The 16,667-nt window shown below is 44.4% G+C and overlaps 5 protein-coding genes across 5 annotated transcripts; 2 read left to right on the forward strand and 3 right to left on the reverse strand.

Annotated features, from left to right (window-relative positions):
* Positions 1–70: 70 nt before the first annotated feature.
* On the forward strand, positions 71–547 carry AOL_s00079g448 (uncharacterized protein; the record flags this gene model as incomplete). Its single annotated transcript, XM_011124323.1, has 1 exon — positions 71–547. The coding sequence occupies one exon, from the start codon at positions 71–73 to the stop codon at positions 545–547; it is 477 nt and encodes a 158-aa protein (XP_011122625.1).
* A 1,914-nt stretch (positions 548–2,461) lies between these two features.
* AOL_s00079g449 (uncharacterized protein) lies at positions 2,462–5,308 on the forward strand (the record flags this gene model as incomplete). Its single annotated transcript, XM_011124324.1, has 4 exons — positions 2,462–2,698; positions 2,794–2,888; positions 2,980–3,225; positions 3,283–5,308. The coding sequence occupies 4 exons, from the start codon at positions 2,462–2,464 to the stop codon at positions 5,306–5,308; spliced, it is 2,604 nt and encodes an 867-aa protein (XP_011122626.1).
* Positions 5,309–6,932: 1,624 nt separating this feature from the next.
* On the reverse strand, positions 6,933–7,266 carry AOL_s00079g450 (uncharacterized protein; the record flags this gene model as incomplete). Its single annotated transcript, XM_011124325.1, has 2 exons — positions 6,933–7,154; positions 7,222–7,266. The coding sequence occupies 2 exons, from the start codon at positions 7,264–7,266 to the stop codon at positions 6,933–6,935; spliced, it is 267 nt and encodes an 88-aa protein (XP_011122627.1).
* Positions 7,267–7,370: 104 nt separating this feature from the next.
* Positions 7,371–8,564, reverse strand: AOL_s00079g451 (uncharacterized protein; the record flags this gene model as incomplete). The annotated part of the gene is made up of 3 exons (XM_011124326.1): positions 7,371–7,592; positions 7,694–7,910; positions 8,032–8,564. 3 exons carry the CDS (start codon positions 8,562–8,564, stop codon positions 7,371–7,373), a joined length of 972 nt encoding a protein of 323 aa, XP_011122628.1.
* Positions 8,565–9,219: 655 nt separating this feature from the next.
* On the reverse strand, positions 9,220–10,912 carry AOL_s00079g452 (uncharacterized protein; the record flags this gene model as incomplete). Its single annotated transcript, XM_011124327.1, has 2 exons — positions 9,220–10,682; positions 10,756–10,912. 2 exons carry the CDS (start codon positions 10,910–10,912, stop codon positions 9,220–9,222), a joined length of 1,620 nt encoding a protein of 539 aa, XP_011122629.1.
* Positions 10,913–16,667: the final 5,755 nt, after the last annotated feature.

Here is a 16,667-nt window from a genome sequence, read left to right on the forward strand (position 1 = left end):
GGGGTGGTAGTGGTGCTGGTGGACCCTTTATCAAAATCGGATTCGGATTCAAATCAGAATCAGAATCAACATGGACCCACCCCGCCGCCGCGATGTCAACAAGTCTTCAACATACAAGTCATGGATGAAACTATACATCTGCGATATCACGGCTTCTTTAGTGTCTCTGAGTCCATCGTTTGATTCGGAATCGACATACTCCTTCAATGGGCATCCCATTCGTTGGATATCAATTGTGGGGACTGTCACCTCCATCGACGAGCACGAAAAGAAGATTCTGTTCAGTATTGACGACGGCAGTGGCCAATGCATCAATGCCGTCGCCCGGAAAGATAGTATGACAAGCAAAGACATGCCACGACTGCATTCTACGGTCAAGGCCAGGGGAGAGTTGGAGCTCTACCACGATGCATGGCAGTTGAAACTCACATCGCTCGAACTCGACGCCCCGCTAGAGACCCAGATCAAGTTCTGGACCGAAGCCAATGAAAACCATGCTCGTTTGGCAAAGACTGATGCGAGGAAACGTTCCAAGCATACCGTCTGAGGCATCACCATCACACACGCACACATACACACACACACATCCCGACACATTGCAGATACTTATGTATGTATGTACTTATGTAAGTACGTACGGATTATCGTATCTAAACCCTGTTGCGTATGTATAGTACATATATGTACATGTGCATGCATCCCGAAAAATGTGTCCATTCCTTTCTCTCCGCCTATAGCCGTCGAGAGAATTCGAAACGCCTAATTGCTTAACCATTGTGTGATCAAAGATCCAAGGAAAGAAAACACAACAAAGAAAGAATTAAAGAAACAAAAGAAATATTCATTTGATCGATTCGTTTTCGTTTTCGTTCGCCATCGCCTTAGCTTTTCACGAAAATGATTAGAAATGGGATTGTCAATTGGAAAAACGTCCTGCCCAAATTGCAATAGGCAGTTGCAAACGCCAGTGTGATAACCTTGCATCCTCACCTTGTTCTCCGAGACTTTTCACCTCGACAGCTCAACTAGTGCGCACTCGAGAGAGCTACAAGCTTCTAGAGCTTTGACTATTGACGGATCATGTGTCGACATGCAGCTCGAGACGAAAATCCCAAGGGTCGGGGTCTATAAGCTTAACCCAGAGAACTGAAGCTGAATGGTCAGTTCAGCGCTGTCCATCAACGGCCAACGATGAATTCGAAAAGTCTAGTCTGGGATATGTGCATTCTCGGGTGCATCCAGAATCCCTACTAAGAATTCCCCAGAATTGCAATTGCACTGCATTGGACACGAGGACACTCTCACACATGGGTACGCACACATACCACATACTAAATACTTACATACACTGTACTATGGACACGGATACACCCTCGAACGGCTCCTCAATGATCTCCTGCATAGACGAGACGACGAGGAACATGGAGCGTTCCATCCCCACGCCCTTTTCGCTCTTTTTTTCCGATCTCAAAGAGCTCTTTCCCCGGATTTTGCGGGAACCTGAAATTTTTTAATTTTTTTTTCATGGTCACGGGGCGTGCACAAATATGCTGAAAGGGGAGCAGTCAGCTAACAGTGGCCTAAAATTGGGCACATTCGCGACAGCTGACCCCCAAACTCTGGTTTACTCTGGCCCAATATCTGTTGCAATGCCGAAAGGCGACTCCGAGCGGGCCTGCCAATTGGCTATTGTAGGCGAAGGAACGGTGGCGCATTCCCCAAAGGAGCATCCTTCTCGTACATACAGACACACCACGGACACGCTTTGGACAAAGCAAAGTTTACACGACATAACCAAGGTGCTTGCTTGCTATGTACCCCAAAAGAAAGATTGGGGGCCTCGTGCGAAAAAAAAAAAAAAGGCAGGACGGAGACAGAGGGGAACAGAGTGGAGAGAAATAATTCGAGAGAGAAAAGAAAGGTCACCAGCTCTTTAGGCTGGCATCATCCGCCGCCCCCTTTTGTGACGTTCCTTTTCTTTCGTCGCCGTTAACTTCCATTATCGTCATCGATATCAATCCAGATCAGATCAATTCAAAGCTGGAGCTGAAGCTCCGCTGACTGACTGACTTAATTTGACTGACTGAATGCCTGACCGAGCCTGAGCTCACTCTCGAGATCTCTCTTATACGCAATCTATGCAACCAACCACCAGCTAACCCCCCCAATCAATACCTGTCATTCACCATCCATCTACTATCGTTCTCCATTTAATTTTAATTGGGGTTTCCTTATTTTTATTTTAGTTGCTTTGCTTTTGGTTTGACGCTACGCTGCCCGCATTTGCACTGTTTGATCGCTCATGAACTCGCTATTGAGGAGAACAACCTGCTCGTGTGCCCTTTTTGTGTTGTCGCAGAGTTTTGCCGGCACATCGCCGAAACCGCCTCCCAACTTCATCTCTTCTCTCTTCTCCTCCTCCTGATCGAAGAACCCCGTCGACAGCCTCAGTTCAAGCATCATGGATGAGCATTTCGAGCGTCCCGCAAAACGCCAGAAGCAGGACGGCTTGTCACAGTCTCCCGAAGCCTCCAACTCCGCCAAGTTCCCGCCTGTCGCCAGATCTCAGTCCTCCCGCCCCGTCTCCGAAGAACCCCAACGAGCTAGCTCAAAGTCCGAAGCGGGCTCCGATTCTCCTGCTATTCCTCTGCTCTACAAGCAGCCTGCCTGTCAGAGATGCAGGAGCAAGAAGATCAAGGTACCGTTCTGTCTCGTCTATACCCGTTTGACTCTGGCCCTGATCAGAGGCCGTTTCACGTGTATTCTAACTGATTATGTCCGATTGATTGATAGTGTGATGCTTTATCACCACAATGTACTGCTTGTAAAAAGGCCAACGAAGCATGCACAATCGCCAACCCCACCAGCCATCAGGAATACCATAGAGGGTATGATGTCATTCCTAATCAATGGATTAAGACTCTCTATCAATCACTATCTAACTCTCTCTTTTTCTTCTTTTTTTTTAAAAAATTGTAGATACGTCGAGTCGCTAGAAGATCGCATAAGCCAGTTGCAGTCGTACATGCAAAGCATCTCTCGTATAACCAGTCTCGACGAAGCCGCTCTCCATGACGACTCTCTTGTTAACAGCTCTCCGAAAGGCGGGATCACTCGCCCCGAGTCTCTTATCCCTCACGGCCCGGGTATCCAGCGAATCAATCAAAAGGACAAGGATGCCAACGACCGCGAAGCCAGATTCATTGGCGAGGGAAGCGGAATCAAGTTCGTCCCCTCGTGTGACATTACATTAAGTTAAATCTTTTACTAATTGACGAATAGCTTTATCAATTCGATTTTGGCAGCTATCCGAACTCGCCATAGCGATATAAACCTTCTCCGTTCATTGCTCTCCTCCAAGAAGAAGTCCTCTGCCAAGGCTCCAGCCGGCAAGTCAAGCTTCAGTCAGCAACGCTCGACCCCGCCCAATCCACCACCCCGGGATCTCGGTCTCCAACTCCTTCGTACCTACCTCGAGAAAGCCCAACCAAAACATCCCTTCATCGCCCGATCCGAGATTGTCCGGGTTTGTGAATCTCTTTTGGGAATCCGCAATGCTCGTCCATTGTCTTCCCAAGATCATTTCCGCGCCTATATGGTGTTCGCAATTGCTTCGGTATGGCATTTCCGACAAGGTGAAAAGGATACCGTCAATCCCATGAAGTTCTATGCCAATGCTATGTTCTATATCGATGGTATTCCTCGTCTCCATGGAGTAGATGGTGTTACAAACCTTCTTTTCATTGCCCGTCTCGGTTTCTTCTGCACAACTGGTCTTAGCCTTTGGTACATTTCGAATCTTTGTCTACGTATATGTGTTGAAAATGAGATGCACTTGAATCCTCCTCGCAGCAAGTTTACGCCTTCGATGCCTGCCTTTGAGGAGCAAATCAGACGCCGCCTCTTCTGGCAATGCTACTCTCTTGATCGCCACGCCTCGCAAACCCTCGGGCGCCCTTTCGGTATCTCAGATGAAGACATCAAAGTTGACCTACCTGAAGACGTTGACGATGAGAAGCTCATTGGCGTAGCTGAGGATTTACCAACATTTATGTCCCACTATACACCGAAGCATACAGGAAATATCAAATCTGAACTTGCATTCTTTATTCACAATATTAAATTGAAGAAGATTACATCTCGGATGAACGTTGCCCTCTTCGGACGATTTTTGCATCAGCCGAAAGACCATATCGCCGATGTCCTCGCCCCTGGGAAGATGTACACATTTTTCGAAGACTTCGTTATCGAACTCGAAGAATGGCGTATCACCGCTCCCACGACACCGCCAGTAAGTGCGGTTCCAATGAGTCGAGCATACGTTAGTCAAGATTGGTTCGACCTACACTTCTACCAAGAGAAATTGACTCTCGTTCGAGCGATCATTGACCTCATCCCCCGCCCCACTGGCCACCCGCCGAGTGATCTTCTTGACATCTGCTTTGTCACTGCTACCAGGATCATCAAGCTATATCAGAAAGATTCCGCAATGGGTGATATAGAACCTGCTAGAGGTCGCTTATATAGAGTTTTCGTGGCAGGTATCAGTGTGCTCTACTGTTTGCTGCTTACCCAGCAAAGAACCCGAGACGAGCAGAGTGATATCATCTTACCGAGTATTCAAACTACCCGGGCAAATGATGCAGCCTTGCTACAGGAACAAAAAGAAATGTTAAGGACATGCCAACGGACCCTAGAGTTGATGGCGAAGCCATTGATTGACGACGGCAGCGGGTTGAAATATGTCCGGACTTTCGAGGTTCTCTGCCGCGAGGTTTTGAGGAGAGTGAATAGTGACAGCAACGCTGCCGCCAGAAGCCCGACTGCTGTCAAGCGGAAGATTGCAGCTGCCACTGGCAACGGAGGTGGTCCTGGTAGGCCAGACCCCGAGAAAAGGGGCAGAAGACAAAGTACCATTGAAGTCGGCGGTGAAGGAGAGTTCGGAGGCGCAAGTCCGCCTTCCGGATACGAAAAGATACACGTTCAGAATGGTAATGGTGGTAATGGAACGTACTCGGCACCAAATGGGACACCTAACGGAAACTCACCCCATAGCAGTAGTAATTCTTGGGCAGGGATGAGCGACTTTGCGGTTAATGAACTTGGGGAGTGGTTCTCTGCCGACTACGGCAACGGACAGAATGGATCTGGGGGAACAGGAGCAGCCGCAGTGGATTGGGATCTGACTGGTGGCGGGAATGTGGCAGTCGAAAACGGTGTTACCGGAGGATACGACTATCAGTGGGAAGGATTAGGGGCAGAATGGGCAGGATTCCTAGAGATCCTGATGGATGGCAAGACGAATTGAGTAATTGGGCCCTTTATAAATATATATTGATAGATTTGGAGAGTTTGGAAAAATGCACATAAAGCTTTTTGGGTAGGATCACAGTTTTATTTCCTCATCGGTTTAGGTTTTTCGGGGAGGGTTTCTTCAACATAAAAAATTTTATAGACACGGAATTCGACGGTATCGGATCGTTAGCTGGATTTGTTTCCTCCTCTTTTTTTGTGTTCTTTCTTTTGAAAATTTTCTCTCTTTCATTTTGACGAGGAGGTTTGGAGTATATACGAGGTTATAGGATTAGGATTAGGATTAGGATTTCTTTTTGGTCTACTTTTTGGTCATATGTTTTCTATATATTTCATCTTGTAAGTTACTTTGTTAGTATTATATTGGGAATTTATAATATACATATCGTTTTAACTTGTCGACGAAGGATGATCGCTTTGCGATCTCGAGATCGATATCATAAACTTGTACCGTGCTCCGGAGTTCTATAGGTTTTCTCGTTTCTCAAAAACTTGGGTCTACGTAGAAGGCTATGGTTGGAATGTCGCAGATTCCCATTTCGAAACTATACAGGACACCTCGAAAGCCTTTGGGATATTATATGATGCATGCTAGAGCCCACAGCACCTACTGATTCTTTGAAAAAAAAACATTCACATCATTCGAACGGGCCTAGATTCTGTGATGTTGTATGCGTACAAAACGGTTAACAAATTCTCGTAAGTCATTTCAAACTCACCATCTAGATACCATGCACTCTAACCTTCCTTCCCTCTTCCAACAACATATCTTTCCCTTCTAGAATTCTATCTAGCGATATATTTCACTCTGACGTGTCAATCTATGCGACTTCAGATGCAATAGAAGGGAGCTCGCACTTTGAGGCGAATGGTTATCATAGAGCTCGGAGCGCCAGGTTAATCTAACGGTCCATGCGCATATGCCGGTACACATGCCGACGTTACACAGCGCGTTATATATGCATGTCGATGCGCGAGCAACGAATTGCTGGTATGATCTGCATAACCGAATAAGTAATTTTAAGGTAAGATGCTAGCATCGCCAGAATTATTAATTCGGGCGAGGCAGGTTCTATACCACATGAAATATCCAACAATACAACAGGTACTAGGTTGATAGATACCTAGTATGGCGTATATACGTGTCACTGGCTACTAATTGCTTGTGTTACCACGGACTAAATGGCTGGAGGCTTGGAAATTGAATGGGATTTCGAAATTTCATTTGCTTTTGTGATTTTTGTTTTTGCGAGAGTTCTAGTTAGAAACCACTTCCTTGCAGAGAGATGGTCGTGGTACAAAATATTTTGCATGTTTGGTCGCAGATGGTGCGGGCTGGCGCCCGAGAGTGAGCTTAGATTTCAATCACGTTGCTGTGCATATGTGCATACATACATGCAACTGGAAGGCTATAGTGCTATTACGTAAATTCATAAGCTCAAGGTATAATGCACTTTTTAGAAAGATCCAGTACTGATCGTACACATCTGTACAGAACCAAGGAAATAAAATCGTATAATATTGACCTAGATGCCTTGGTATCAATGATACCACTGTCAAAATACCCAATGTTCATTAAGCGGTAACTTTCATAAGTACAAGGTATATCTATGTCAAGTTCAATACCAATAATACAGACCTTCCTTCAGTCTAAACCCCCTCTCCATTATTAAGGTTTCTTGGTGATTTTTAGCTTCCTTCGCCGTCATGACGTTTCCACGAAGGTATTTTAAGATCTCTTGAAAGACATCCTCAGGAAATACTTTTCCAATGATACTTTGGCGGAGCAGATGCTCATGTTGTCCTGGTTGCTGTGGGGGAATTGTTCGAGTGGATGGGAGCTATATCAAAAAATATATCAATTTCCGTGAACTAAAAATTTTTTAGTTAGTGACTAGGAACACATACCTCATCCGGGTCTATGTACGGATTGCAAATACGGAAAAGAACCATCTTAGCGAACCCAGGCTTTGTATGGTCCTCTAGATTGAAGGAAGAAAAACAGTGCTCATATACACTCGGGAAAACTATGGCGCGATTCACCTGCACACACCAAATTATAAGCTAGGATCTGGAGAACTATTAGCCTTCAATTTCCAGCTAGTAATTATTTCCACCTTCATCAAAGCCGGGGCATAGTCGTCAACTATCCTCAGAGGTCTAATTCCATCATAGTACGGCATCGTATGGTAGTAGTTTTGGTGACGTATCCTAAGAGAAAAGTCGGTTATATTCTCTTTCGCATAGTTGTAGATCCCAGTGGCGACTCTAAATTCGTTCTAGGGACGATTAACTTCTCTTGTTAGTTTTATAACTAATTATGCATGCATAGAGAAATTTCGAAACCAGAGTTAATACGGCAACAGAATTATTTCCGTACCATCATACCGTCCACATGCCACTCATCACCGGGATAATGAGCATCTTCTGATAATAAAGATATTTTCAACAACCTCGTCATAACCTTGACCGTTTTGCCTTCAAGGCGGCGTTGCGCAAGGGTTTTCAGATCCCTCCAGCCAACTTCGTTCTGCAGATCATATCCGCAACTACCCCATTGAGGTGCAGAATACCGATTCCAATCCCATGACCGGTCCCTATAACCTGGGTCTGCCAATGTGTAGTTGAACAATGGGATGAACTCCGTAAAAAGCTTCTCGAAAGTTGGGCGAAACAGGAAATCATGACCCAGGAGTGATAGGTTGTTGATGTACGTACGAAACAATCTTTGTACTACCACCTGTCGCGGCGACTTCGAATTCGGTTGGTAGCCAGCAATAAAGATCGTCAAGTCCTTCATCCACGTGTCCTAGTGGGAGGGATATTGATTCAAACTCGCCATTTTTTAAGGCTAATGTCTTTGTGTAGACGATAGGATACATTGAGGGATCTAATAGATCCGTGGTGCTAGTTGAAAGTCTTAGGCTGTCACAGGGAAACCCTCTTTCCTCCGCTGGAATATTCTCTAAAACCTTCAGCATGCTAACTCTGGCGGTATTAAGCTTATAAAATTGAACTGTCGTGACTTTACCACTGTTCAGCTTCTCTCTCCACTCCTCATCAAGTACATCATCCCTCCTCCATCTCCCATCCATATCAGGATCAATTAGAATGTTATGTTCCCTCAACTTCTGCACCCCATCTCGATAATGCGAAAACATTTCATGAAACATGCTAGCTTCTATGTCATCGTCTAAGCCGGCTTCAATTAGCCACGCTTTAGTATAGTCCTCATCTTGGGACTTTTCCATTCAATCGGATTGTTCGAGAAATGTCCCAAAGGCGCTTTGTCTAGTTACATTTTCGGGGTAGAGGGGATCAGGCGGGGCTGATGTGAAGTCGACAGTTAATTGCTAGCGATATCAATAGACGTTTCGCCAAGATGTTGCACTTTATCATCCAACGCAGCTTTGCCGCTTGCTTGAGCGAACACCCGAAGGAAAGATCTTTGAAGCTGGCTCACGATGCGCCTGTTTACGTAGCTCCATACATGTACTGCATGGGTTTCTTCGATATCGATATCGGTATGTGGGCATAATTAGTTAGTGGAGTCTCTTGGCCTGAGTCGCTTTATCAATCAATCTATCATGCAACTTTAACTCTTGGTAAAATATTTATTGAATATTATATTAAGAAAATATCATTTTTCTGTCATTATCATTAGGTATCATGTTGAATATTTGGTATCTAGATAGGTCTATTATGGTTTGGTGTAGTTAAATATAAACCCGCATTAATTCCAGACTTTCTATGAAGTCAACCACTATATCATCCTTCCAGGGGTATCAAGTAAGTAACTATTTTGTTGAATAAAATAACAAAAGAAAATGTGACGTGGAAATAAATCGCTAAATGGGATATAAAGAACAAATGAAAGACATTAAATATCAACTTCCAGCTAGCGAATCACTCTCTTCTCGGTTCTGGGTCTCTTGAAGCCTCACGGTCATCTGCGTCTCCATCTTGAGAGTTTATGCTCGCAGTCTGGCTCCACTGCCACGCACCATTGATATACATCAACTGGCCGTGGTTGTCAAGGGGTAGTTCGTCGTCGTCCCTCTTGTTCGGGCTCCTCAATCCATCTCGGATTTCTCTGAGACGCTCTTTGCTACCCTTCAACCCGACCCTTAATCTATTCTCAAGCTCAACCTTTTGCACGGCAAGCTCCTCTACACTTCTCTTCCTATCGCTGCCCCATCGATCAGCGATGTGGTCTTTTAGTTGTCTCCAGACTCTTTCGTTCCAGCCGTATGTGATTGCATTGGCCAACCCCACGAACTGTGTGCTCGCTTGCATAATTTGCATTACCGAGCTCTTTCCACCAGAGGCTTCAATCAAACGGTTTATGATGCCAGGAATCCACAGGAGAATGTACATCGCCGGATATGCATTGAGAAGTAAAATCCTCCTAACTCTTCTCGACCGCGAAGCGTTTTGTTGTCTGATCTTCCGCTCATTTTCGTCATGGACGTCCACGTCCGCAAGATGATCATCTTCATCAGCTCGACGATGTGCGAATGGATTACTGAATTTTGGTCGACGGCTTTCGATGGTATTTGCAGTTTCGGGTCTTAGATCTGTAGCTGGTCGGTCAAGGCTATTGTTTGCGCTGGAGATAGTAGTTGTGACTGCGTGTGCCGGTAGTGTCTTATCGTCGTATGTTTCGGAAATCCAGACTTCGGTTCGGACATATGCCTCGCCGGATTCTAAATCTTGTCCTCGGGCTCCAACGGGTCTGATATCACCTTCGTCGGCGATGCTGAATGGCATTTGAGAATCCGATCGTTGTGGCCCCTCGGCTGGAGCTAAAGAATCATTTCTAGCAGCGACAGAATCCAACCTGATGGCCATAGAATCGTTTCTAAATTCCGTACCCACATCGCGAACCGTCGATCGACCGGTATGAGAACTACACCGACTCGCATCCAAAAACGCACCAAATCGCTTTCGAATATAGAAGTGTAGATATGTATACATAACAATCTCACAGAAGATGAAAGCAAACCGCCAGCCATGTGTCATCACATATCGAAAATACGATGGCTCGGCTTTAATCCAGCACCAGTTTCCAGAAACTGGTCCATAACGGTTCATACCTAGGGTGATGAAGGAGGTGGTCATGGGGAGTATCCATGTTGCAGCGCAGATTAGAGCTGTTGTTGTCCTTGGAAGGGTTTCACAAATTGTGGTTTTGCGGGTGAGGGACCAAACTGTGACGATGGCAATGGCGAGGATGGAGGTGTCTGTTGCTTGAACGGAGAGCTGACCGAGGAACCCGTTGGCGACGCAGCCAGGGCTGTCTGGGATTTCGCGGCGGTTGATAAGACGCCAGAGACCAGATGTGGAGTTGTTCGAACTGTTTATGAAATCTATATCACGTATATTAGTCTTTCATTGTATACGTTTAACGGATGATCCTGATGCAAGTTTCCCGGTGCTTACCTGCAATAGCTAAATTCAAAATCAAAGAATGTCTGAAATGTCGTTTGATTGGTAATAGCAAATAAGTTACTACGATAAATCCAGACCCAAGGAACGACGAAAGACTACCGATCAGATTTAGGACGGCAATTGTAAAAGAAAGTGTCGTGAACGCCATGGTTGCGTCGGGGTATTATGATCCGTTGAATAACCAAAAATGATGAAATCCTCCCAAGTCTGAAGCCGTTACGGCCTCTAAAGACACAAGGGCCTACAAGAGGCCTTAGGACTAGAATAAAGCCACCTTATTGACTGTGTAGTCCTTATTTTTTTTTATCTTTAGTGCAGCTGAAGTTATTCTTTACAGCGTAGTAGGATTAGGATATAGGATATAGGACTTGTTGGAGTTTTGAAATGCGTTGTGAAATATCTGTGTAACTTGACAAAAGCGGTAACCGATGTTAACAGTCGTTGACGCTAGATATATCGGTATCGATGTAGGTTCGAGATATCGCGATCCCGTCGATGTTTCTGCTAATGTTTCGCCGTCGACGGAGGAAAGTCGAAAAAGGAAATCCTATTTGTAAAAGTGTAACGGGAAGAAAAAAATAAAAGAGTGTATGAATGACTGGAGTGAATGACTGAAAAATTGAAGAATGAAAGAATGTCCCTGCTAAAAAAAAAATTGGGGGATGGAAGAATCTCCCTCGGTATTATGCAAAAATTCTAATTTAATCCCACTTTGGTAGTTGCGGATGCCGCACACTTGTCGGAATAGCTAAGTAGCTTAAAGGCAAGTTGCAGGACAAAACTGGCTCTCGAACAGCTAGAATGAACAAAGGGCCAAGGCTCTTGTCGTATACTTTGAGAAATTGGAAGCTCGTAAGGGGATTAAAATGCTGAATGGGTTCTTTTTTTAAGATTGAATCCTGGTAGATCGTTCTTGTTCTCCTCGATGGATGATGATGTTGCATAAGCGACTAAACGGAAACGAGACCTTTTTCATCAGGGCCCTTGAAGGGAAACATTCTATTCATATATAGTTCGTGAACTCTTCATGTCATGGCGAAACAAGGTGAATCGAACCATGCATAAAATGGTCTAGCATACAATTCTACTACAAGAATAAGTAGCAAGCTTCGCTCGGGTTCATTCCATTTGCTTTTCCAAGCTCATGCATACTGATGTAGGTCTAGCAAGCAGTATTTTACGTTCTGATGTATGAGGGGCACGGTGGCTTGTTTCTGCCTGTCGAATTCCAACGCCTTTACCATTCACATCAGGTCCCCACACACCTCTTTTGCACCTGAGGGAAAAGAAAAAAAGGCAGAAGATCAACGGTCTGCAGATTTGAGACATGTCGCACCCTTCTTCTTGGAAAATTAGGGAGAGCCTGATGGGAAATACGATTGGAGAGTGGAGTTTTGGCGCACCGATGCGCAGCTGTCGACAGGTGTGTCTTGCCTTGAGACCTTGGGGGCGCCGCCGAACAAAAAATAAAGAATTGGGCAAAGGGCCCCTCTTGCAATGCATGGAACGTTAGAACTAAGTTGGTGTGTTTCTTGACAGGCCAGCACCGCCCGACCAGATGCTGCGAGTACAAGCGTTGTTCGACTAATCCGGGGTGGTCGAAGCGAGCAAGCCATTAGGTCATGGGCGTCAGCCTGGGGACCCAGAACGGGTAAAAGATCTTGGATAGCCCCTGCTCAGGTTTCCCGTGTGCAAGCATTTTTTGTATGGACGACGAACAGATATCGAAAAATCCCACCTGCGGTTTGTATTTTTATAATAAGAAGGATATGGTTCGCCATGGATTTGGGTAGGAGGATCGCAATATGATTTGAGCGCTTTTATTTGTTATTCATATTTTTTGTATGCGTGCCGTAACCGATCGATCTGTATCATCGGCATGGAAGTTGACGCAAAAAACGGATGGATGATTATCATGATAGCGATAAATTTGATAACCACCTGTCAATAACTGCAAGTGACGAGCTCTCGGGATCTTGGAGACAGCACACACGGCCGCGGCCTACAGGCTTGTAGATCTTTTGATTATACGACTTGACAGGCGAGGGAACTTCTGTGCGTTAACTCAATTGAGGTAAGGAACCTTTTGATCGATTAATTACAACCTTTTCTCTCACATGTCTGCACTTCGGGACGAGGAGAATAAACCGTGTTTCGACGTTACAGGTCAATATACGGCTGACCCGCTCTGACCAAAAAGGTCTATAGATGAACGAGTTATAACCGAAAAAATTCTTGACTACCAAATCGAATACTCAAAACCCATGGGATTATTCATCCACGTGTGATAAAATAAATATGCCCCGGCGAGTTCTTAAGCTTGCCTCCGGTGAACATCAAACACGGGTTGGGTGCTGGAACTGCAGGAGCGTGAGAGGTGTGTGTTAGGCAGCAAAATTTTTTTTATAGGCTAAGACTTTGATCCGAACTTCTTTGGGAATTCCGAGGCGCTGCGTCACTTAATGACCTACGAGCCTCTTTCAACCTCAAATCCAGCTCGTCTGAACTAATCCACTAGTTACACATTTAAATGAACGGCTGTAATAAAAAGAAGAAAAATTGCCCCTGCAGATAGGTACCACAGACCCTTAATTTTTTTTCTTGGGTCGCGTGCGCGCAAATATAAAAAAACGAGGTGCGCGAAAGTGTTAACCTCGTAAAAGCACATTGTAGCCTGCCAGCCACTCCATGCAGCTCTAATGCACACGGCGACCATGCTTATGGAAGCCTGGTTTTCTAGAAACCATAGAAGCATCGAAGGGCTGTTCGGAGTTAATAAAATCACTACCTATATCAATAATGCAGGATATCAGATAAGATGTGCATATACGCACAGCCTAGGCATGCATCGAGTATTATCACAGGATTCAACTTTCGAAATTTCCCAATCGATGTAATCCAAAGGTTCGCCTAGGTTCGCCTAGGTTTGGTCATCTATGCATCCAAACTCCTAAAATCTACAATCTACTAATCCGAGAGGCGAGATATCGACAAATCATCATATCAATATCAATTTATCTCAGATCACTCGCCAAACTCGGGCTTTACCGGCTATCGATACAAGCCGATTGCAAACCCGCGTTTCTGTTGCCTAAGCGTATAGTCCTATATATTTTCTCCATTGCACGAAAGCACCTGTGTTGTGAACCCAGTGACCCGGTTTCGTAGGCTGGCTCACCTTAGACGGCTAGCTAATTTCTATCAGAAATAGGCATCGGACCCGGAGAAGGTTCGAAGAGAATTCAGCGTACGACACCCATATGAACCAATCCATACTTAAATAATTGGTTTTTATAATTTTTAAATTAAAACTTACCGTTTAAAGGAATGATTTAATTGCATTGTCCGTCTGGTTTTACGAGACAAGGTCGTTATGTGTTACGCTTGATAACTGCTTCCTCCACTTCGAAATACATATATCTGCCTTATAAAATTACTCACAAAGTCTTTTCAAGATATTGAACCAAGAAGTTTATTGTTATCCGATGCTGCTAGTAGCACCCCGGTCACGAAAGCTGCTGATCTACACGGAGGTAAAACATAGCTCACATAGATTTTCTCATTTTCTATCAATAATAAAGCTGATAAATATATTCTAGTGGTTAAAGATGGTGATATTTTGTTTCCTGCACCAACGCCCAGGAAGTTCTCATGCCTAAGAGCCCTGGGACAGCTTCTAGGTCATCCTTGCGTACGAAGTTGTACCGTATGGTCCCTCATAGCCATGATATTCCAAATTCTTAAGCCCGAAGCATTTACTCTGCTACTAGAATTACGCGGCTCCGCATTCTTTCTAGAGTATGAACCTCGCATGATTGCTACTTCATGAATGATGTATTACCGTTCAATGTACAGATCAAAAAGACGAATATCTCGCAAGAGTTGAGAAACCTTTTGTCTTTGATGCTTATCCCAGATGTCCAAAGTCGACCATCAGCTATGATCGAATGAGTATCGAATATTCTCGGAGTCTATTCATAAGCCCATACATATTCAAAGCCTTTATCAAAAGACATAATTTTCTAACTAGACTTTTTCTATAACTATTTTCAGACGAAGATTCCTTAAAGCGGGTAGTGAATGAGCAAGACCTAAGGCTTTTATTTTCATTTTTTTTCAAAAAAAAAGACATTGACAGCTTGGGACACAAGTATCGAAATTGCTGGAATTTACAAATTTGTAGATCCAAATATGTCAAATATATAGCTTCAAAGTCTTCAATATCTGGAAGGAATCATTTCAACTTTTTAAGTATTAATAAGATTATACATTTGTCATTTTCTCCCTTAATTGTTCCAAAATTTTGTCACCACTCTATATTTTTATGCAATACTTGGGAGAGATTTAAATTTCAAAGCTTCGCAAAAGGTTATGGTACAAATTTGAGGCCGCATACCTGTGGTAAAGTGAACCTCACCTTGAGTACTTACATCCAACACCAAATATGACCACAATGTATTCTCGATTCAACTTGCCGTGTACAACCATATTACTTGCGGTGGCAAACCGCATATATTATAAAATGGAAAATGCCGGGGAAACAAATTTGATTTCCCTGAAACATCTAGGTGACTTACATAACCCATAATCACGAGGGTCTCCACTTTCACCCTCCTCCGTAACCCTTCTGGCGAGCTTTGATTGCCCAAATAACCAATAGACGTCTGTGCAAGTCATTAACTGTGGGGAGCCTAACATTTCACTCGCATTCCAAGTCTCTTTTTTTTCCTTTCTCGTCTCTTCGGCGTTTTCGTTCCAAGCGGCTTGCCGAACCCCAAGCTTTTTCACACTCGATCCGTGCCACATCGCTTTCCAACCATCAAAAAGAACTGACGAATCGCAAAAGTCCCCGGTGCCAGGGTTTTCCCTGGAAGTCGCACCTGCTCTCCAACGCCTGCGTAAATTTTTTAAACCTCCCGCTGCAGTCTTTGCTTTCCCAAGTTGTTACTTTAATGTGTGGTCGGTCCGCCTCCCCACACACACACACACCAGCCTTCGGTTAGCTGTGTATTGTTCCCGAACAGGAAAGTTTCTGGAGAAACAACCTGCAATATAGAGTGGGAAGAAAGCACACCTTCCTGTTAATTCACGGAGACGAGGTTCGTGTGTGTACGAACCGCACGTAGTCCACAATAATTTGGGGAAGAAGCGGGACGAAGTTACAATGCAACAGTGACGGTTTATGGGTTGTCCTCCTCGGTGATCATTTAAAACCGTTGAGAGATTTATATGAGATATAAACCATCAATATCATTGAACTGAAGAGGCTAGACCTAGTTAACTAATCCGTGGAATGTGATTACTATTGCATATATTGGGCAGCTAACTTATGTATGTAAGGTACTATCAGTGACAGCATATGTTACCGTTCTATCAAATCAAGGGGGTGGATATATTACAGGTAATGTTATAAGTCTACGTAATCCGGCTAACGAGCCGTTAGGATGAAACTGCATAGTATCACGGGTTCGCCGGCCGGGTGCGTCGATCTTTGCATTGTGGGCTATACTACTTTAGAAAAACCACAATACGAAATACGGCAGCGACAGTAATAACACAGTCCATTCATGACCTGTAATTCGATGAGTGAAATCAATGTATAAAGTAGTGTATATCCGTGAACACGGGGAATGCTCTCAAGGCAGCTGCAAAGACCGAAGCTGAGTTAGCTAAATTTCTGAGACGCCGTCAGCCCTGATTTAGCCCTCGGTTGCAACTTACTGATATATACACATGTGTATTCTCTGCGAGCCTATAAGATCAATGAACACCACTGCTGTCGAATAGTAATCGATCGTTACATTTCTTTCTTTCTTTCACTTCGTAATTAAAGACACGTCTCAAGCTCAAAGTGTCACGGATACTCAGAGTGATGAACCATGTGCCCCCCGCTATATTAATTG

The sequence above is a fragment of the Orbilia oligospora genome (assembly GCF_000225545.1).
Source record: "Orbilia oligospora ATCC 24927 unplaced genomic scaffold scaffold00079, whole genome shotgun sequence".
In the NCBI taxonomy this organism is placed as follows: domain Eukaryota; kingdom Fungi; phylum Ascomycota; class Orbiliomycetes; order Orbiliales; family Orbiliaceae; genus Orbilia; species Orbilia oligospora.